This window comes from Cladophialophora carrionii, assembly GCF_000365165.1.
Source record: "Cladophialophora carrionii CBS 160.54 unplaced genomic scaffold supercont1.5, whole genome shotgun sequence".
Lineage (NCBI taxonomy): Eukaryota > Fungi > Ascomycota > Eurotiomycetes > Chaetothyriales > Herpotrichiellaceae > Cladophialophora > Cladophialophora carrionii.
The window spans coordinates 2904485-2926862 of record NW_008481830.1 but is presented as its reverse complement, the minus strand read 5'-3'; the positions used below and the strand labels follow the sequence as shown (position 1 = coordinate 2926862).

General features: G+C 54.5%; 7 protein-coding genes across 7 annotated transcripts; 4 read left to right on the top strand and 3 right to left on the bottom strand.

Moving 5' to 3' along the window:
* Positions 1 to 368: 368 nt before the first annotated feature.
* G647_06879 (uncharacterized protein) lies at positions 369 to 2210 on the top strand (the record flags this gene model as incomplete). Its single annotated transcript, XM_008731198.1, has 2 exons — positions 369 to 1903; positions 1973 to 2210. 2 exons carry the CDS (start codon positions 369 to 371, stop codon positions 2208 to 2210), a joined length of 1773 nt encoding a protein of 590 aa, XP_008729420.1.
* Positions 2211 to 3105: 895 nt separating this feature from the next.
* G647_06878 (uncharacterized protein) lies at positions 3106 to 3711 on the top strand (the record flags this gene model as incomplete). The annotated part of the gene is made up of 1 exon (XM_008731197.1): positions 3106 to 3711. One exon carries the CDS (start codon positions 3106 to 3108, stop codon positions 3709 to 3711), a length of 606 nt encoding a protein of 201 aa, XP_008729419.1.
* Positions 3712 to 7419: 3708 nt separating this feature from the next.
* Positions 7420 to 8726, bottom strand: G647_06877 (uncharacterized protein; the record flags this gene model as incomplete). Its single annotated transcript, XM_008731196.1, has 3 exons — positions 7420 to 7900; positions 8081 to 8331; positions 8595 to 8726. 3 exons carry the CDS (start codon positions 8724 to 8726, stop codon positions 7420 to 7422), a joined length of 864 nt encoding a protein of 287 aa, XP_008729418.1.
* Positions 8727 to 8967: 241 nt separating this feature from the next.
* G647_06876 (uncharacterized protein) lies at positions 8968 to 11181 on the bottom strand (the record flags this gene model as incomplete). The annotated part of the gene is made up of 4 exons (XM_008731195.1): positions 8968 to 9209; positions 10000 to 10179; positions 10222 to 10766; positions 10853 to 11181. 4 exons carry the CDS (start codon positions 11179 to 11181, stop codon positions 8968 to 8970), a joined length of 1296 nt encoding a protein of 431 aa, XP_008729417.1.
* Positions 11182 to 12096: 915 nt separating this feature from the next.
* G647_06875 (uncharacterized protein) lies at positions 12097 to 12915 on the top strand (the record flags this gene model as incomplete). The annotated part of the gene is made up of 1 exon (XM_008731194.1): positions 12097 to 12915. One exon carries the CDS (start codon positions 12097 to 12099, stop codon positions 12913 to 12915), a length of 819 nt encoding a protein of 272 aa, XP_008729416.1.
* Positions 12916 to 13613: 698 nt separating this feature from the next.
* On the bottom strand, positions 13614 to 16033 carry G647_06874 (uncharacterized protein; the record flags this gene model as incomplete). Its single annotated transcript, XM_008731193.1, has 3 exons — positions 13614 to 13706; positions 13775 to 15307; positions 15362 to 16033. 3 exons carry the CDS (start codon positions 16031 to 16033, stop codon positions 13614 to 13616), a joined length of 2298 nt encoding a protein of 765 aa, XP_008729415.1.
* A 2869-nt stretch (positions 16034 to 18902) lies between these two features.
* Positions 18903 to 21881, top strand: G647_06873 (uncharacterized protein; the record flags this gene model as incomplete). Its single annotated transcript, XM_008731192.1, has 1 exon — positions 18903 to 21881. The coding sequence occupies one exon, from the start codon at positions 18903 to 18905 to the stop codon at positions 21879 to 21881; it is 2979 nt and encodes a 992-aa protein (XP_008729414.1).
* Between the last annotated feature and the right edge of the window lie 497 nt (positions 21882 to 22378).

The window sequence follows — 22378 nt, the reverse complement described above, 5'->3', positions numbered from 1 at the left end:
ACCCTTACATTTCTCTGCCATCGTCCCTACAATCCGCCTTCGTTGGTGGATCTTCTTGGGTTTCATTCTCACGATATATTCGACTGTGCTGACTTTGCGCCTGCCCGACTGGCTTTGCCTCGAACACCCTCCAACGTGCTGAGCGCGGCCCAATCCTGCGACGAGCACCCCACATATCGATCACTCGAGCAGGTCGATACCCCCCATTATCACCAGTCTCGGGCAATTAGAAAGAGTAGACGTACAAGGCCGGTGGGCAGTGGGGCTATACATATGGACTCGACTTGGAGTCGGCTTTGACTATTCCTGGTTATACAGAAGGGGACCATCTTGAGCCATTTTGCAACACGCCCTCAGCAGTTGCGCAGATGAGTGATGGACTACAGTCGGCAACGACGACCCAGCAGGGGCTCGATGCCCATCAGCAGGCCCGAGATGTCGTCAAGTTGTTCCAGTGTGAGCACTGTTCATATCCGCTCCGTGAGCCCATGACCTTGCCATGTGGCAACACCCTATGTCGCCCTTGTCTTCCGCCGCTCTATAAGCGAGAGAACATTACGTATCCCGTGGTCGAGGGACGATCAGAAGCCTTCTTATGTCCTTTTGAGCCCTGTGGGTCGGAGCATTCGGTGGGCGACTGCGCAACGGATGTGACGCTCAACAAGATAGGGGACATTGTCAAGACTTTCATCTCAAGCTACAAGTCCAAGAGTCCGGAGATCTCGCTTCTGCTGGAAGAGAAGCTGAATTGGCCACGAATGGTTGAAAGTGCGATGGAAGTCATGCCGCGGTCACGTGTCCTGCACGGAGGACGTATCGTGTCGACCTTTACCATGGCAGACATGGGCGAGTTGGACTTCCACTCGGGCGTAGCATATACGCCTGTTGACAGAGGAGCGTCCGACGCCATCCGAGCCGTCGATGTGAACGTTCTGGAGAATCTGAGAGAGGTCGTCCGACCGGAACTGGAATGTCAAGTCTGTTATCAGGTCATGCTGGATCCTTCGACGACCACGTGTGGCCACACCTTCTGCCGAAGGTGCCTTTCGCGGGCGATGGATCACTCGAATCACTGTCCGATGTGCCGTCGCCTGCTGCCACTGGCGCACACACAGCAGGCAGAGTCCAGCAATAAGAGGGTGGCAGACCTCATCCACCATCTCTTCCCCGACTTATTGACAGCAAGAAAAGATCTTGCTGCACAAGAAGACATGATTGATGAAGAGACCAACTTGCCCCTTTTCCCCTGCACGTTGGCGTATCCACGGATGCCCACGTTTTTGCACATTTTTGAGCCAAGATACAGATTAATGATTCGGCGCGTGCTGGAGAACGGCACACGCAAGTTTGGCATGTTGGCGTACAAACCTCAGCGCGAATATCAACCAGGCGGCCCACATTGGCAAGAGTATGGGACTGTCTTGTTCATTGACCGTGTCGAGGTGTTGCCTGACGGTCGAAGCCTCCTGGAAACAAGGGGATTGTACAAATTTCGAACTCTAGAGACAGCGATGCTTGATGGTTATCTCACTGGGCGAGTACAGCGCGTGGATGACATTAGCATCCACGAGGAAGAGGCAATTGAGGCCCAAGAGACGAGTGTAGCCACGCCGCTGGAGGACGATGAGCTTGGTCGAATCCAGCGATTACCCACCCAACAACTTCTGGAATACGGGCTCGATTTCATTCAACAGGCGCAGGGAAGGTCAGCGCGCTGGCTGCATCAACGCGTGCTCGCTGCGTATGGGCAACCCCCAGAGGATGCGGCAACCTTCCCATATTGGCTCGCGAGTGTCCTCCCAATCGCTGAGACAGAAAAGTACACACTTTTACCCGCCACGAGCGTGAGAGAACGGCTCAAGATTACCGCCGAGTGGATCCACCGACTCGAGCAAGCGCGATGGTAAGTCAGTATTTCTTCCTCCTTTTCTCAAGTGGGGCCCGCCTCGCCTGACATGGTCTGTGCCTGAAGTGAGTACGAAGCGGAGCTGGCGAAGAAATCTCGAGAGGAGCAGGTTCGCGACGGACAGATCACACCCGCGCCAGCTCCACAAAGTCCTGTCACCGAGGGCCAAGTCAACATGCCGCAAGCTTCCGAGGTTCCGGCTCGGTCAGGAGAAGCCCACCCTGCTGAAGTCAGCGAAGCCGAAGGGCATGAGAGCGAAATGTCTGGGCCTGAACCTGCCAACGGTTCAATTCCACAAGGCTGATGCTTGTGAGACAAAGTACTATGGGGGACCCTGCTGCCCGGTATGATTCGAATTGCTGCAGGTGGGGAGAGTATGAGAGGGCGATTCCTATGCACCAATGACACCGGCTACCAGGCGACCAGATTGAGGCGATGGGTCTGCACTGTCCATGAATGCGAAACTGACTTCTACCAACCTGTGCAGGCACCAATCTTCTTCCTGCATTGTCTTATGACTAGCCGCTTTTACGAGCATATTGGCGGTTGCCCTATTCTTGTGCATACCTTTCTTCCACGAGCCGATGATTAGACGCATTATTGTCATGAGCGACGGCAAGCGCATGGTTGAACTTGTGGGTGGCATTTCCAAGGCGTTGATGTTGACAGGATGTGTGATTTTGATCGGCCTGAGGGTCATGATACCCCTTTTTGATTTAGCAGCGGTGGTCCCGTTCAGAGGGTAGGCCCGAGTGCCTGGGCAAGACTTTATGATGAGTTGGTAGACTCCGTTGGTGACTGCGTGTTCCCATGCAAAAGTAGAGGATGTATTAGAAATTTCCCCGTTGTCTGCATGGGCCGATTCTGGAACTCAACCCAGGGCAGACAATGTCAGTGAGAGACGCTCCTTCCTGGGAGGAGGCTCGATTCACGAGGCTGAACTCATATCGCTGCGTCCACGAGGCTGAAACGCGTTGGAACGAGCGCCTCCCGCATCAACTGCAACCAATAGACACGGGGTATTTATGCTATGACGTCACTTGAACTTGCACTCCGTTTGTCACCGATTTGTTACCTCGTCCTCACCTGCTTCTCCTTGCAAGCTCAGACTCGTGTTGAAAGAGCGCAGCTGCGAGAACTAGCTTGTCGTGTATTTGGGTTCAATTTCTTTTGCAGTCATCACAAGGAACAGCAGCATCATGAGACTACCGCGGCCTCTATCCACCGAGTACGTGATTGCGTCTGTTGGTCGAGACATTCAAGCTGCTGCTCGATCAAGCTATCCATCAAGACACACACCATTCGTGCAACCGTTCAGCACGTCTCCCTGTCTCTTACAGAAGAACCGCATCTTCACCCCGTTCCGCACACCGCCCCAATTTTACGATGCTCTCCGTCTCATATCTGCCAACAATACGCTGCTGTTGACGCTCTTTACCACCTCAGCATGCACACCTTGCCGCACGATAACCCCCTTACTCACCTCGCTCATCGAAACACGTCCTCCCTCCCCGGAAGATAAGTACTCGCACCTCGCGTTTGCAGAACTCGAGCTCGACTCACCCGACATGAGCAATGGCAAGATGCTCGACCTGGGCGTGCAGTACGCAGTCACCAGTATGCCAACGTTGATCGGATTCGGCGGCAGAAGAGCAGAAAGAGTCACGGAACGGATAGTCGATACGAGGATGTTAAGCAACGAAGGGGTCATGGCAAAGTGGATCGATGAGGAGATGAAGAAGGGCGATCCATTCCCAGGCCAAACGGGAACTGGAGGGCTTTTGAGCAAGATATTCGGATCGTGATGGCCAACGGAACAAAAATCTTCGACGAAATTGAGGAACTCCTCGATTTACAGGGCGCGGCTTGCCACCAGCTACGCGACAATCCTCGCCGAGTCAGTGAACGACAAAATTACAGGGCGACCTTGGCCCAAGCGATGGAGCCTTGCGCGTTCAGGTTACAGGTTGATTGAAAGGGCTACTTTCCTTGCTCAACTCCAGGTCGACGCAAGCCGCACCCTCCCTTCCACGCTCACACATCAGGTTCCTTCCGAATGACGGCTCAGCCCAGTCGACTCCGACTTCTGTCCTGAACCTTGGTTCTTTTCACCCCCTCTTTCCGAGGAGTTCTTGGACGAGCAGCGGGCTCAGCTCGTTCTTTGGTCCCCAGACCGCCTTCCGCTGGCCCGCGATTGTCTCAACGTGGTCGAAGCATACCACCGCAGACCAAGAAAATTTCTTGAGCCGTTGGCGTTTCGTCACGGCCCGACGAGAACTACTCCACCCTCTTCTTGGGCGAAGCTGCTTTTTCCTTAGCAGAATGCCGGAAACGATGAATACCACGATGTGCGCGTACACCCTACGTCTGGCTCCAAGAGAGCGGGCCTCTTTACAGCCTCCACTGGGGTTGTTGTGGATTTCCTCCTCAGCGTCGCCATTGGCGCAGAGGTCCTCGACCTCTTTGCCGGTTTCTCCGCAGCTGCCAGCCGTGGGCCACTGCTGTCGCCAAGTTGTGGTTAGCCTCCGAGAGCTCCAGCCGGTTACAAATAGAGAACGGGAAACCAGAGCTGGAGGGCTATCAGGATCACGCCACATTCAGAACCGAGACTAAAGTCGCAAGCGTCAATGCGTTGAGCACGCCACTGCAAGTTCTTGGATCTGCTCTGAAACTCCAGTACTAGGTCCCTGCAATCAAGATTCACGAGTTGATGCTGTCACGGGCCTAAACCACCTTGGACGGGATCATCTTGGCGTATACCATTTGCACTCTTTGTTTTACCCTGGTGGCACATAGTGGCCAAACTTCGTCAGTTGACTCTCTCTCTGAAGATGGGAAGCTCCAAGCTTGTAGTTGGTGGGTCGATTACTGCTCATATGGACCAACATCTCAGATTTGCCGGGGCACGAAAACAACGAATGTTGCGAAAAGGGGAAGCCAACTTTCCTATCAGACCTTATGACTAATTGTGGGGGCACACGAGAGGTGGCTGGAAAGAGCTCAAGAAGATGCACCCTGTATGAAGGAATTACTTCGTGAGAGCGCCATCCCAAGGCGAGATTGACATGTCCGCCGTTGACTGAGGTGCAGAGTCCGCAGTCTTTATTCTGGTCCAAGCCCGTGCAAAGTTCTGGAGCGGGATATCAGCCCAGCCCATGTATGCGCCACAGCTTGGACTCTCAACTACGGAAGAGTTACACGTTACAGGACGATGTCGACAACGTCTTTCACACTTCTATGCAAGTCCGGCTGAAAGAAAACCCAAAATCGCAAGCTAGGCTATCTCAATTGTCGAGAGCATGTAACTGCGTCCGCATGCGAGCCTCGATGGAACACCTCCCAGCTAGGAATTCCCACAGTTCGCCTCCGGAGCCCCCAATTTGACCGTTTTCGAGACTGCTGAACCTCAATTGCCGTTGTTGCGGCTGCCACCACCCCATCGTTTTCCAGGCCGATCCGAGAAGTGGCCTTGCTGTCAGCTGATATCTGTCCATACACCTATTCTTTCATAATATTCACCGCTACCTTCCCGAGCGCAGGGGGAAGTTTCCTCTGATCAGACGCTGGATATACCTTTGTCCCAATCAGCCCACAACTCATATCTTTTGGCCATCATGCTTGCTATACGTTATTAACTTGACGTTGTCGCCTTGTCTCGGGCTACGATCGGACACATGCCTTCGAGTGCTGCGGGGACGATGAATCTCTTCGCCACGTCCATTATGGCTGTTGGCTTGTTATGAATCTGCCACGATTGTTGTGGGCGGCTCAAATACCCTTGATTAGGTGCAGCAGGGACTGGGCCTCTCGGATCTCCCATAGGCGATGCGAAAGCAAGAAGAGGCGAGAGTGGGAGGAGATCTTGGATCTTGATGTTGGATGGGAATCAGTGCAGTACTGCGGCTTGTCAAATCAAGATGGAACATGCAACTCCTCAGCATTGCTCCTTGGACGAGACTGTATGGTTTGAGGACATTTGCCTCCCAATATATATATGCCAGGACGGCGGCCAGACCAGATATCCTCTCATCAAATGTTATTCACCGTGTGCATCTCCACGCACAGCTCAGGGTCCAATGATCCTGGTCTCTGTATTTCGAATCAATCTACCGCACGCACCCTCGCAACCTAAGCTTGGACACGTTGAGAGAGACTTGCAGGAGACGTGCTTTACCATTTTCACATGGCTGAACCAAGTCCTGCCTCCGGCAACACCGAGACGTATCCCGCCCTCCCTCTACTCAGGTCTGAATAGCAGCCCGCACATATGATACTACTGTACATGTCCTATGGACCTTTGAACGTACGGCCCGCTTAAATACAAGGGCCCTTGGAATGGCAATCCCTGCGGAAATGGGAACGGACGACCTGTACACGAGGTTACACAGCATGAACTACTAGGCAGAAAAGCAACGACATGATCCATTGATCCCGGGGGTGGCATCTTGCATCTACGTCTTGCGTCTTGCGTCTTGCGTCTTGCGTCTTGCATTTATTTACATTTACATTTACATTTACATTTTGCATTTACATCTTGCATTTACATCTTGCGTCTTGTTTCCCCTCTGAACTTTTCGATCTCGTCTCTCGCGAACGAGATTCGCGAGGTGGAGACTCTCAAGGTCGAGTGCACGGTCACTTGATGCGTGCGAGTGCGAGTGATCTAGCAGGCATGGCGAATTGGACGAACTGGACCAGCCCGTCTATGATGCTCGGACGTCGCCATTCTTTGCAAGTTGGCGCGAATCTAGAATCTAGACCTGGAGCCCTGCGCCGTCGAGGATACAACCGGGATTAAAAGGGTTGAATAATGAAGCAATCGGGAGCCAGACGAGGATAACACCGGGCTGGCTGAACGACTGGTTCAAGCAACTGGGTACTAAGTATATCTAGGCTCGCGGATCAGACAGACAGAACAAAAACAAACAAGCTCATAATTACGATTGTGAGGAGACGTGCGACCTCAGCCATCGCCCGACGATCGTATGCCTCGTGGGGGTCGATCTATATAAGTCATGACCCTGTTCTGGAGACAGGTCTTGTTACAACCCTTATACACACACACACACACACACACACACATATATATATACATGAAGGGCCAGCCAGAGTCGAGAGTCGAGAGTCGAGACTTACAACGACATACCGTTATATTGCCCCCCCAGTCCTGTCCTTGTCCTGTCCTCGTTACAGGCCGGTCTGGACCAAGTCTGGAAAAAGGAGGACTTTGAGAGCAGCAGAGAAGACTCGGGCGATATCGTCAATTGGCCCTTGGCAGGGTCACAAGTGCTGTGTATGCTGTATCTCGTCTCCGTTGTATACTGTATCTCATCTCCATCATTTACTGTATCTCATCCAATGTGTGGCTTTTGCATCTGCAGTACCCTCCCTGTCCTACAGTCCCACATTTTCCCGCGGCCCTCGAACGATCAAACGGTTCTTGAGCCAGAAGCATAGCATATCGTAGCTTGCTCGCTTGCTCGATTGCTCACTTGCTGTACACGCACACCCCACTACTCATCATCACCCCAGCCTCCAAGCTCTCTCACCACATCCCCGACATTCGGCCATCCGAGCCTGCCATTCGCCGCGTCCAACCCACTCCGCTTCACCATGTCCTGCCCGCAGAACTCCACGACGGTCGACACCGCGACCTTGACCCCCCTCACCACATCCTTGATCCGTCTCATCTTGTCGGTCTCATCGTTGGCTCCCCTCGCGCCGAGCAGCCTGCCCAATCCGCGGACGTGCCAGAGTGCCGGTCCTCTGAGTCCCTGACAGATGATGCTCGTAAAGGCCACCAGTTCGGTCTCCAGCGGGGTCAAATGCGTAAAGTCGGCGAGGTAGAGGCCGTACACGATGGTGAGCTCGTGGAGGCCGACTTGGGGCCGATGAGGGCCGAAGGACTTGAAGATGTTTTGCCATAGATTGCCGTACACGGATGTGATGGTTTCGATGCCCCGCGCGTGCAAGGTGGGGAGCGTCGTGTTGGACCTGGACGGGCGGATTAGGACGGAAGCGCGGAAGCGCGGAAGCGTGCAAGTTAACAAGGGAAAAAGCGCCAGGATACAACATAATGAAGGATCGTATGAACTGGAAGAGGGGTACATCATCGAGGATACAACATAATAAAGCATCGTGTTCGTGAAACGGCTTGCAGCCTACTGTACCTACCATTGCTCCTGGTCCAGCTCGCCCCTTTCTTCCACGCCTCTGCCGTCCGTCTGCACGTTCGCGAGCGGGATTAAGGCGCTGAGCATTTGGGGCGCGCCGATCAATGGCAACTGCTTGAGGAGCAGGTCCCGAAATCGGTCGGACAGGCGGGCTTGTGCCTCTGGTGTGGAAAACGAGGCGTCGTGGGTCGTGAGGTAGCTCCAGAACCCGGCGACGAGGTGCGGTCGGTCTGAGACGGTCAGGACCGTCGCCTAGGATGATGTGAGAATGTCAGGGAGGGTTTGTCTCGTCGCGCGGTGTAGGGCGGTCCGAAGGGAAGAATGCACGACATAGTCCCGGCATGATCAGACCTGTGCGAATGCAATAGAAGGCCGGCACCAGTTCCTCTGCGTAGCCTCATCGGGCCACCTTCGCTGCCCGCTCTTTCTACCGTCCACGCATCGTCCTCTCAGACGGTGACAGTACAGAAGCGTTCTACGGGGGAAGCGCTGAATGTGGTTGCTGGCAGACTCACAATGATCAAGTACCAGCTTTCACCACCCATCTCCTGGAGCAACTGTGCCTTGACATCACGGCTCAATTCATCCCACTGTTCGTTCGACTCGAACGGTGGTGTTGGCGTCGAGGCGGTGGGTTGGGCCGCCATGTCCGCAGTCGTAGACCTGCTGACCCTTTGACTTACTGGACTGGAAGGTATGAGAGTATCACAGAAGCAGTCGTCACAAGAAAGATATTATTTTGACGCAACGAAACGAAACCCGCCAGCGTTTCAGCCCTGAATCTCAACCGCCGCTGCTTTGGCCAGGGACGTCCGCTCGCAGCAGCCTCATATACACAGTAAGTGTCAAGTCCGTGCAGGGCAGAGTTTTCCGATTCCGATCATAAAGTTACTGATTCGGATGATCAGCGTAAGCGCCGACACCGGGCGAGTCAAACCGGGTTATGTCGTTGCTGCTGCTCCGAGTTCTCAGAAGGTAAGAGCCACGGGAATATCTTGATCGGGGAGTGGGCCAGATGATGTAGCCCTCGCCGTGCGATGTTGCGTCCTCAGGGTCGAGTAATTGATTATTGCTTTGAGGATCGGACGCCGTTGGTGCTGACTGAGTACCATGTACAGTATTAGACGGGCCTGGCTCTCGACGTCAACGGGGGGACACCGCTAGAGCAGCACTGCGCCATGGGCATCGTGATTGGGCTGATATCCAGTCTAGCTGCTTAGTGTTCCGGGTATTTCCCCGCGCTAAGATGTTAACATGCTAATGTAGTCCGTCCATTTCCACCGCTGCCGTCGATCTTTAGGATGCGCCTCCAAGACCACCAAGGATGTGTCGATGTCACGGCATGCTGCGGCTAACAGGATAGGGATACATGACATTATTGTCCACGGGCGGAACAACAACTAAATTTTAGCTTTAGCCTCAGTATCGTGTCAGAATGACTGGTTATGCAGGCCCAGTCATTATCGACTTGGGTGTCGTCACCCTGGCATTGTCACTACTCGCGAGCTATTAGTACCAACAGACGCTGGACGCTGGAGCCTGCCTGTGCATCGAGAAGCAGCTGTTCATGTCGACTACCGCAGGTGGTCGGCTCTGGTGACTGTACCTATCAACAGGGCTTTTCGTTGTTCCGTTCGTTCACTGCCTCCTGTGTGAGTGGTTTTCGGTGATAACATCCAGGGTCACGTAGCTTGGCGTCGAGGTCGTCACCATCATTTATGTAACCCATTGTCGACTGTGGTGTTTGTCGTTGGTCAGGGGCCCGCTATGGAAGCAAGCTTTCGCCAGGGTAGATATATCTCCCATGTATACTCCGGAGTCCACAAAATGTCATTACCCAAGAGGTGAGCTCAACCCTCTTCCCAAGTCTGTCACAGGACTCGACAGACGGGTCCATCCGGCGACTTCCACCCTCCTCACAGGCTCGGTCAAGCCACAGGAAGCCCTCTAGGAGACGTCTCAGCTGGGACCATGAAGAGATGCCCTCGGCGGCCGCATATGCTGTCAATCTCTTCGAGAAGAATCGTGTCCTCGTCCGGTCTGCTGCTGCTGGACAGGCCATGGCGCCGATTGTGGAAACCCAGACCAGAAGCGGACGCCCTACATCCATATCAGTGTGTTGCGCATCCACATCCAACATACGTAGCGACGCCATCAGCCGATCAAGTAGAATCTCCAACGGCTCTCGGTTGGGCAAGGGGTAGATAACAAAATGCGTGAAAATCAAAGCCGTCGTCTGGCAGAGTTGTTCGTCGACCGAGTCGTCAACGAACGTGTAAGCCAACAGACGATGCTCAATGGTATCTCGGAGGACCGACAAATCTCGTGACAAGGGCGGGGAGGGTTCATGTGCTGTTGATCCCGGCTCCATTTGACCGTGCAGTGTTTTAACACAGATACAATAAACACGTATGTCGGAGAGGATGACCAAGAGGGGCGTGTAGTCGGAGGTTCGCAGGAGTGCCCGAATGAACCTGTCCCGTACGTCTTTCTCTACGCCGTTTCTTAACGAAGTGGTCTCCTTGCTCAGAAGACGCCATCTGCTCGACGGCATGTCCATCCACGGACGACTCAAGGTCTTTGCACTTTCCAGGATGTCAAACTGATACAGCGCCTCGGCGAAGCCTGGCGCCTCGTTCCCCGCGTCGGCCAGTCCGCTCCTTGATCGGACGATCTGCTGCATGGCCCTGCAGTGCATGTGATCGTTTTGATGTTGGCCCCAGAGATTGAGGAATTGCAGCCCAGAGGGAAAGGCGGGCCAAACAGACCGAACGTACCTTGGACTGGCGTGCTGCAGGTGTTGTCACTTTGCTTGGCCAGGGACATGACTGCGAAGAAGATTTCGTCGCTGGAAATGAGGCTGCCCGATTTCCTGGCGACTGCATTAGTGGAAGAAGCGTTGATGCCGACGAGCACTTGTCTGATCGCGGTGTTGGCGTGCCGGAGTCGGATAGTTGTATAATCCCGACCGGACAGATAATCGAGATCCAGACTGGTGGCAAGGATGACGCGGGCACCTCGAGCATGCGCCTGGGCCAAAGGTCGCCGGGCGCCTGAGAGACGGCCCAGGGGGTTGAAAGGCCCCGGTGTGAAGAGTTGCATGGTTTGGGCCAAAGTTTATCTTTGGCTGCGGTCGAATGCGTGGTGTCAGCGTGGTCGATCTAGGACGTGGAAAGGTGTGGGCTTCCAGCTCATACCGAAGAATAGAATGTCCCATTCGAGAGCACTCAGGGAACTGCCCTGGCAGAGCGGGTAAGTCGGACTGGCACTCCAAATACCTGGAACTGCTGATTGCTTCGAGCGAGCCCCGTCGTTCACAATTGCGCCCGGGCTGCGCAGTATTGATGCCAGCTGCGCGTGAAGCTTCCGCGTTCCTTTCCGGGTCAACACCTGTAGCGAAAATGGGTCGTCGGGTAGCTCGACGTACGGCGTGCTCGCTGATAAATGCGGTTCTGAAGCTGTTTCCGTTTCTTTGGGTCCGACAGTCCTGACCAGTCTTCTTCTCTGTGCTCGAATCTGGACGGTAGCGCCGGTTCCTCCATGTCTCTGATGGATACCTAGTTAACGCTGTACATGTGTCTGGTAAAGGTGGAAGACATGGCGACAAGAGCGACAAGAACAATGACCTGTGCCCAGTCTATCTGAGTGTTAGGCCCTCCATGGCCTGAACCTGCCCAGCCAATTGGAGGTGAAAGCGAATCGACAGGGCTGTCAGCCAGCGGCATGATAGTCCACAGCCTTGCATGGTCTCGGCGTCAGCTTCGCAGCCAAGCCTGAGGCTATACAAGCGAGTTGATACAAGACCATGTTTGGATGACCAGGCGGACAAATTTGTTGGTTGATTTCAAAGCATCGTCTCCGCGAGTAGTGTTGGCAGACGAAAGATGGTGAAGGAGAACAATCTCAAGGTCCCTAGGGAAGTGGGTATATAATAACCACATCCTCAAGGAAGAGAGTCCAGAAAGCAGAGTCCACAAACAGATTTCAGAAGCAGAGTCGATCACGCCCATTCGTAATATGACCTCTTCAGATCCATCCTCTCTTGCGGGCAAGACAGCCCTAGTCACTGGTGGTAGCCGAGGCATTGGTGCCGCCATCGCCGTCCAGTTTGCGAAAAAGGGCATCACAGGCATTGCGGTGACATACGCCAACAGCCCCGAAGCCGCCGAGCAAGTCCTTGCCACCTGTCGGGAGCTAGGCGTGCAAAAGACCGTGGCAGTACACGCGGACCTCCTCGACACCGAAATCGGCCCTAACCTGATCCCGAAGGTGCTCGCCGGCCTGGAGACCAAGACGCTCGATATTATCGTGAACAATGCTGTTGTTGTCGATTTCAGTCTGATGGAGCCTTTTGAGGGCATCACTCTCACCGCGTTCTCGAAAGCCATGCAAGGCAATGTCTTTGGCCTGATCAGTATCGTCCAGGCAGCATTGCCCCATCTTCCTCCACACGGCGGTCGAGTCATCAACATTTCCAGCATCACCTCCAAAACACCCAATACCGACCCTATGATGGTTTATGGCGCCTCCAAGGCTGCGGTGGACAGCATCACGAGGTCCCTTGCGCTGACGTACGGGATCAGGACTGGGGCGACATTCAACTCGGTCAGCGTCGGAGGAACACTCACTGATGCGATGAAGAAGGTCATCGAGCTTGTTGGCCCGGCTGCGGAGCAACACGCCATTGACGATTATACCGCTGAGAAGCGGATCGGGGTGCCTGAGGATATTGCTTTCGTGGTTGGATTCCTCGCTAGTGAGGAAGGCCGTTGGATCAATGGGAGTCATGTAGCTGCGAATGGGGGTAGCAGGGGATTGCTTGCGCTTCAGGGATGAAGTAAATCAGTACAAGTCGGGACATATGGAATCCCGGAGGCCAGCCTTTGGACAACAGACTTGCAAATACTGTTGCGCACCACAAACGTCCTGGTAACTCACCTGTCCAGGCACATCGTGGCGTGGTCGCACCAGAGAGGGTGACATGACAGAGTGAAGGTAAGAGTGCTAGAGCATGTATCAGCTTCGAAAACAATGCTTAGAAGAGTGGATGCATTTGAAAGAACGGGCCTCACGATCTCGGAATGTGACACAGGCGTCGCTGGATCGCAAGCTGCTCGACCATATGGCTGCGGCAAAGGCGATAGATACAAGGCAAGACAGCCAGATGCGTGAACCGTTTCAACTTAAACACTGCCTATTAGCATGGCGACCGGCAATATTGAATCCGTCCGCTGGGCAAGCTCCTTCCACCCTGCATTTTGTACATAACCGTATTAGACACTCGTCTGCTCAAAATCGATCTGCTCGACTGGTCACCGTCCGAGGCGTTGGACCTGTGGCAGCTGGAATTGCCTCTGACCTTCTCGCGGCAGGACTGAATTGTCACTGACGGCAAAGTGGCATTGCATGGCTCGGGTTCTGCATGGAGCTCCCTTGCTGGGCCCAGAGTAGCTGATTTGTAGATTTGGTCGCGGCGAGGACTTCCAGCATTTGGTCAACGTCCTGAAGAACTAGGCATTGTTGCGCGTCAGATTTCAAGCTGCCAGGCCTCGCTTCTCAGACTCGGAGAAGAAAATGAGCATGCGCCACAGCTTGCGAACAAGCACTTCGGCTTCTTCGTCCAGAGCCTATTGTATGGTCCGTTAGCCATGTTTCGCACTGAATGCATACACCGCACAAGGACATGTGTACTTACCCCTTCCAGCTGTCCCACTAGATCTTGCGGCTTGCCTCTCGTGGTCAGGGCATTGACAACCACGTCCACTAGCATCTGCTCCTGAACACCCAGATACTCGACGATCTTCTTCTCGACGAATGGCTTCAATCGTTCTTCAATCACACTCTCGTCCACAAACTCCCACTTGACGTCCCAAGCCCACAGCCCTGCTTTGTCGTTCGGGATATCAGCGGCGAGCTGTCGAGCGGCTTGGGCACGTTCTTCTTCGGACATGCCTGCACTCGTGGACGCATCGTATTGAATCGGTATCAGTGTCCTCCGAGCGCCAGACTTGGACTCTTCTTCCTCGTCCTCAAGCAAGCCTTCCACTTCCGCAACGGTGCGCTTGGTCGCCTGGGATGCATTCTGTGCTGCAGCCTTCTGCGCCGCAGCTGCTCCCAAAGATAGCTTGAAGCGGGCAGGCTCGCGGCGTTGTTCTCGAGATTCATCCTCCTCGCGTTCTTGCTCGCGGCTGAACATCTCCGCCTCCTGCCTGGAGAAGAAGTCATCGGCCATCGCACCAGCCTTTTGCTGCTGATGGAGTTCACGGGCTCGCTCGCGTTGCTCTGCCGCACGGTCGGCGTCGTCATTAGCGATTTCGTGTTGGCGGAAGCTCGCACGATTGCGGATCCAGTTGCTTCGATCGGCGTAGTACTCTTCGACTTTACGGGCTGCCTCGAGATCGTCGTTCCAATCGTGCAGCCGCTTTCGCATCGCCGCCTTTTCTTCATTGCTGCGGGATGCTTCGTCCTTGTCGCGAGTTTTCTCTCGCTCCACAGCTGCTGTTCTTGATCTTTCCCGGTTGAGCCATCGGCGTTCTTGATCTAGAAATTGCTTTTCGAGCTCCGCGTCTTTCTTCGCCTTACGTCGTCGCTCGAGTTCTTCGTCGCTCGCATCGGTGTCCTCGTCTTCGAACGCAGAGGCGCCGCTGACTGCTGTCCCATTCACGAATGTTACGCCCTTTTGATAATCCCGGGGAATCTGAACCCCGAAGCCTTTGGGACCGGCTGGGGCTCCTCTCGGGCCAGAGGGAATTCCATTCGTGCCGGCTGGTCCAGCAGGGGCTGAGGGCGGGGGTGAGGCCAGACGATTGTGGCGATCGCCATTCAACATGCGGCTGCGTTCCTGCTGCTCCATCTCCTCTTCTCTCTTCAGCCGCTCCAGATCACGGCGATTGCTACGGTCGCGAAATGCCGCAATCTCCTTTGCCACAGTCTCGCGCATCTCTGCTGGTATGTCGGACAACTCGTCGTCGATCGCAATTGGAATGGTAACCACCTCGCCATTAGCGTCGACTTTGGTTCCATCCACCATGTTGATATCGCCTTCACGGTCAATGTTGGACAAGTCATCCTTCTGTGCCGGTACCGAAGGATTGCGGAGGTCATTTAGAACCGCGTGTAGTGCCTCTCGAGCGTGATCAAGCCGCATCTGTGCCGCGTCGGTATCCTTTCCCCCCCGCGATTCCTCCCACTGTTGGATATAGGTCAATGAATTGTCGTCTGCGACGATCTGTGGCCGTGTCAGTAAACATCCCTCTCTCTATTGCACATCATTTTGGCGTACCAGCAGTTTCGACATTTCGACGTGGGGCTCCTCTTCTATCTTCGCTTCACCTAGAGCCTGCCGTTTGACTGGAACCTCAACATCCCTTAGTACTTCTATGGCAGTACTGAGGCTTTCGGGGTCTTCGTACTCTGCGAAACCAAACTTGCAAGGCTTGCCATCAGCGTCCGTGGCGCGGATCCACCTCCGTAGACTTCCTGCAGCATTCAGGATTCTCTCGATGCCTTCATCGCCCCCCGCACCCTCGGTGATGCCGCCCACGAAGATGGTCTTGATGATTTCTTCCTTAGTCTGTGGCTGTATCTGTGTGACTCGGTCTCTTTCACCTCGAAAATCCGACCGTTCTCCGCCACCCAGTCCTGGCCTTCTACCGCCTCTTTCGCGTTCCTCGCGTCCGCCACGATCGTCGGATTTCGATGGACCTGACGTGCCTAGTCGTATGACTGGGGCGGAGAAGTTGATGTTCGGCATATTGGGCGGCGGTTGGAAGCTGGGTGGAAAGCCGGGCCTCCCTGGTTGATGCGCCTCTTGCTGTTGTATGCCGGGCGGAGCGCCCATGCCTGGAGCTGCCATACCAGGAGGTGGCCCCATTCCTGGCGGTGCTCCCGGGAAGCCGCCATAGTCTCCTGGTGCGCCATATTGTCCTGGTGCTTGGTAAGGTGGATTGTACATTCTGGCGGAGAAGTGAGGGTTTCTCGCGAGGTAGAAGAGATGCTTAGTGGTATCCGACTAAAGGTCAGCTCGAAGTCCTCGCCATAGATTCCAGCATAAAAGATGAGTGCGCATGGGGAAAGAAGCACGACGGTCTTGCTGGTGTTATTCTTCGCTACTTTTCGCCCATCAAGCACGCTCACAGAAAAGTGATTGAGATTGAAAGCAGCGCGGCGTCGGGATTGACATTGATCCGATCCGAGTTCCTGGGCGGAACGATAGGAGTACCATCATCATGGAATCGTTCCTCAACAATTGAACCACAGTAGTATGTTAGCCGCGCTCTCCAGGCTCTATGAAAGCGTCTTCTGTATCCAACGAGCTGATGATTAGGTACCATTGATCTACTCATATTACGCCTGATGGAGGAGCTTCGCAAAGGCGAAAGGCAACGATCCGGCCACGGCACGCTCTCAGATATACGGAGTATCTTCTCAGCGAATTCGCTCCTCGGCATCGACCAGACAGTATGTGACTTGTTGGTCGACGGAGGAAGACCAACTCCATTATGCCCATATCAAGGACGCAATGATTTCGCTGCATTACTTCAGCAAAGATAGTTTCTAGGTGGTGACTCAGGACTGACCAGGTATTACGCGATATACCCAAAACAAGTGGAGGGTCTACGGATTACTTGTATCTCTCAAGGTCTTATGCAGAATCAGCAGAGCTGAGACAGAACCGACCGTGCATCCTTGTCAACCAGCTCATCGTGGCTGAACGTTCCCCTCCACCCATGTCCGTTGATGGACGCGCAAGATCTACAGGAACGGCAACAGGTCCAGAGAAGGATGAACCTAGGCGGCCCATCGCCCAACCCCGGATGATAAGACCGCTGTATATACGGACCAGGAGCTGGCACAGCCACTCGCACCCATGTCCGCACGGAGGGGACAAGCATTTAGTCCGGCTCCATATAACGTACCTCACGACCAAGTAGGTAAAACAAGGCTGGTAAATAGGACCGATGAGTACTCCGTACAGAAGCAGGATGATAGACATGAACCACAGGCTACTAGGTAGGCATGGTCTCCGACAATCATGTACCTGGTATGCATGGTAGGCTCGGGGAAGTCTTGCGCGAGGAACGTGACCTGACAAGGCTAACCTTCGGACCTCGATTGTCGCTATTGAACAGTTATGGTCAAAAACAGACTCGACTCTGGATATTATCGGACCTGTCAACACCATGATGTCGCGTATGTCCTGGGTCGTCCAAGTCTGATGTGATCCTTATGTCAATTGCTAGTCAGAGAAGGGAGGGATTGCCGTCCAAATTTGGACGGATGTTGGCTGCTTCCTCAGTATTAGTCAGACCGGTCAAGCACGAGGAAATGTATCAAATGGGCAAGCTGCATGACGCTTAACTTGCAGATTAGGACACCAGAGTCAGGACAATTGTTTTGGAGGTGGAGCAACCCAGCGAGCGGATCACGCTGGCAGAGCAGTCCCAATCTCAAAGGCGCATCCTCCGCAAGGCAGATGCGAAGACCAGCGGCACATCTGACCAGGTGAGGTGCTTCTTCGCCCTTTCTGGGGTAAATTTCCCCTGGATCAGAGATATGTACCTGTTTATGACAGGATGGGTGCCAGCACGATGCAGTCTGCAAGGCGGCCTCTGGCAGCCTCACATTGACTTGTTGACAGCCTAGCTCCAGCCAGTGGTGCCTCGTCGTGTCGCTTGAGGGGTCCGAGATTGAATGATGGAAGCAGGGAACCTTCTGAAACCGTACTATGCAAGTGGGTGAATTGCCTGGCAAAGTTTTCCACTCTTGCATGCGTGCTGCTCGCCGCCACTTTTGGAATCGGCGCTCCACCGGCTGACCGTCCACAGGCCAGGATGGAGCCTTGATGAGCCCGGAACAAGGCACCTAAAGCCACCCATCTGCTACGGGCTTAGGGCTTCTGCAGGCGAGACCCTCCCCCACAGCTCGGCAGCTCCCTGAAGTTTCGGTCTGTGGCTGGCTTCGAGCAGCACCATCGACAGACTATCAGAAAGTTAGATGTTCCAACGTCATTATTTCTTTGTTCGATGGGTTGCAATGCTGGTCGGTCCACCGTGCAGGCCTCGCCAGCATCCGGGACGAAAGCTGAAGGTGTGTCGTGGATGTCTGGATGGGTCAGCATCCGAGATGGATATCCTGTGCAGATCCGCGGCAGAGGCCAGAAGGCGAGCTGCGCGTATTGGTTGGTGGGCCTTTCCTCGTGAGATGCCGTGCTCTTCTCGGCACGCCAAAGGCAGCCTAGGGAGGCTTAGCCGCCTAACTAAGGCGCATTACGCGGTAGCCTGTGACTTATCGATGTGGCGGCCAGGGCTCCTCGAGGCACTACCCAGGCCTTCTCCGGGCGGCCAGGGGGGGCACTCTTTGGGCACAGTTACGGGTCGGCGTAGCATTCGAGGCGCGAGAATGGCGATGCACCCCCCGCTTTCATGCCTTAGAACCCAACCACCAAATTCCGTCCGGCTTTGTCGACCTCCTCTTCCCCCCCTGCGGCCCGGGATGCCGTTGCACAGAAGCAGCCATCATCGTCGAGACACTGCCAGTTCTGAGACCGGCGGAGGACCCATTTTCCCGTTAATCAGAGTTCGTGGCAGTCTGGGGAGCATCGTGACCTGCCATTCGTCGTTTGCCCTTCCCCGAGTCGCACAACGCATCCCTTCTTTGCAACAGTGCGCATCCTGTAGGTGTGGAAGAGGCTGTTGGTGGAGTTGGCCCAGTCTGGCCTTGGTCTCGATCTGTGCAACTCCGCTTCTGGAGGATGCGACGACCTCACGTCCACTTCATCCTTCGCTGTCCCTCTCGAGGATAGACTCTGGATTTTCACCACCATGGCTGCCGTTCTTCCTCAGCGCGCGGCTCTTACCGAGCCCACGGCCGCTGGGTACTCCAAGACCTCCCGCCGCCAGTATCAAGCATGTGATCAGTGTCGAAAGAGCAGACGAGCATGCGACGCTGGCACGTTGAGAGTGGCCAACTTTCCATTTCGCGAAGACGAGCAACCGGACGCATCTGCTGCGACGTGCGAGGCGTGCTCAAACTGTGCCAGAACCAGCAAGCGATGCACCTTTGTCTGGCTCAGCAAGCTCTCTTTGCAAGGCCTGCCAAAGGGCGTCAAGCGGAAACTGGAATCGACGGGCCTGCCGAACCTCGTCGCCGATGCAGCACCAGACTCGAACCACCAGACTTCCTCGTATCAGGGCGACTATTCAAAATCAGATCCATCGGCGCTGCCACAGCTGTTGCCCGCCACCCATTCATTTCACACGGTTCACGACGCACCACCGAATGGACTGCCCAAGTACCATATTACGCCGATATACGCAAGTCCGGAGCAGACCGTCAACTACCCCTCTACCTCTCCCGAAGCGCGCTATTCAATAGATTCTAACGCCCATCAAGTCGCGCCTTCTATTGCAACGGCGTCGGCCGACGGCGGCGTGGTCACTTCCATTCAGTCGATCCCAGATGTGGCCTTCCGGCCGCCTCGTTTACCTGATGAGACCACGAACCACATTCGATGGAGTCCGCCCAACCTGGGTCGTCATGACACAACATCTACCTCTTCAGGGTCAAATTCCATCGACTCCATCAACACCGTCTCAAAAGTCGAGCCTTCGCCCAGCTTGACTTCTATCAGCTCCGAACCAAGCGGCGACGATGGTGCCACGCCCGCCTACTGCTCGAAACGGGTCAAAGGTGGAAGCGTGCCCGCCGAATACTATGATACTCTGGTCACACCTCAAACCTCCGCAAATTCGCGTCCACGCAGACAGCCGAACACTGCTGCAGTGTCGCCAAGTTTTAAGCGGCAGAACTCGACAGTGCTCTCGAATCGTCAAGTCCATTTCATCGATACCGCGATGAAGAAGATGATAGCAACTGGACTGCTTCAAATATATCATGACAGCTTCGAGAACTCTCTGTCATGTTGGGTGACGGAGCGGAATTGTCCTTACGAGATCGAGCTCAGAGGCCTCAGCCCCAACGCCAGCCCGGCATCAACGGCGGAAGAAGCTGCAGTCCGTCTGGGCGATAATAGGATCTTGTCGCGAGTCTCCCGTCTGGACGCCGCCTTTGCTCGCTTGAGAGAACGGGAATTGTCGGTCATAGAGAATCGGACCGCCACCAACGCACTGAACGCGGCCATCATGGCCTTTGCCAGCCAGTGGTCCCACAGCTCTCACAACGCGTTTTGGAGGAGCAGGGAAGGAATGTCTCAGATGCGGGCTTGCCAATCTCAGTCACAGGGTCTATTCTCCCAGTCCGAATGGACCAACAATGAAAGACACATCCAGAAGATGCTCTGGCACGATGCTCGCACCGCGATCCAAGCCAGTGCTGAAATCGACTCGTTCAAAGTCATATTAGCATACATGATCTTCGCGCTGACGCAAAGGCCCATTGACGTGAAAACGAAGACGACCCCGGAGACGCAGACCTCGCCGACAGACAGTGCGACGGATAGTCGCAACGGTTTCGAAACCCCTTCTACGGACGACAGTACCGAACCCCGCGCCGATCCTGCCATGGAAACCATCGTAGACAAAGAATGGAACCCGTTTTATGCGAGCGAACCCGAGGCATTGGCCTCTCCACCCATCTATCTCGAGACGGCGGTGCGAAACCTTTTTGCATGGAGGCGCAAGATCGAACGGTACCGTCGACTACGATCGAAGAACAAAGGTGCTCATGGGCATGGCTCTATGGGTCCTCTTGCGGTCAAGGACCATCAGACGTTTAACCTCTTGTTTTGGCTTGGTGTCATGTGTGACACGACGTCGTCAGCCATCAGCAAGCGGCCATTGGTCATCTCAGATGAAGACTGCGCCATGATTCAGGAGAGTGTTGATGCTGCAGGCGACGGTCCGGAAGGCGAGGAGATCCATTACCAGCAACTCGAAAAAGATCGGCCGGACGACTCTGGCAGCCTGTGGGGCAATTATCTGTTGAAATTCACATGTGTCCCGGACGGATGCCCGCCGCTCCGATGGCCGTGTAGCTTCGACGAGGCAGCCTCAGTGCTTCAAGAAGCCATTCCGGTGAAAGTGTTGATGTTCCGCAAGGTTGCCGCCCTCCAGACGCTGGCATATCGGAGGTCTTCACCACATCAGCTCGAGAGGTGCATCAAAGAGGCGCTTGATGTTTATTCGCATTGGAACAACCTGTACGGACAGTTCATGATCGATTGTGTCGACCAGCACAACATCCTCCCTCCACACGTCAAATCATGGTATGTCATCCTCGATGGGCACTGGCATTACGGGTGCTTGTTGCTTGCCGAGACGATTTTGCAAGTCGACAAGGAGGGAAAGACGCTGGAACCTCAACGAAACCTGCGGGCGAGTTGCGAGCTTCTCAGGGAGCTGAGACAAAGCAATGCGGTCGCTATCGCCAAGATCGCACAGGCCTCACTTTCTGAACATATACCTTCGGTCCCCGATAACGCCGAATTCCACTTTGCGACAAATAGCAGCGCTATTTTAACGGAACCATGGACGGATATACTTGTTCGCGCCATGGGCAGCGCATGTAAGATATTCATCGACTGGTTGTCAGCCTGGCATAATTCGGCCGATACGAACCACGTGTGGGTACACACGACAAACAGCTACGAGAATCTGTATAGCCAAGCGGAGGCATGCATACAGGCCATGACGCTTCTTGGCCGCAAATCGGACGCGGCAAAATGTACGGCGGAAGCCTTCTGGACAAGACTCAGCCGCGCCACTTCCTACAGGCGGGCATCGGCTGGAACAGACAAAGAGGATTGGTCGCCCGAGACTTCATCGCGAAGAAATGACCAATAGTGGAATTGGGGGATCAGTGTGGTCGCATCGCGTCATGCGGTGGGTTCGTTGGGAACCTGTCAAGAGGACAGGTGGGAGGTCGATATCTTGTGGCCGAGATCTTCCTGTTATGATATTGCTTGATGAACATATTCCTTCTCGGTTATCAAGCTTCTTTATTTCCTGGTTCGTGGGTTTACCAATACTGCCAACAAGGGCAAGTAGGATAGTTCCGACGGGAGAGAATGTCACTGCGGCTGTCCTGTAATCCACAGTCCTACTGAACTCACGAACTATCCAGTCCAAAAATGGTCCCAGAACCATCGCAAGGCTGTGTGCGAGCCTTGCGCCGCAAGCCACCAAGACGGCAGCATGTTGACGTGACGTCATTCGAATCTACCTTTCACGAACGTGATAACCGGACAAGCAGGGTTTCTCGTGCATTGCTCAAGTTGAACGAGCTGAACGAGCTGTATCGGAGACAACTTATGCACGTTCGATGAAGTCCCGGCATACCC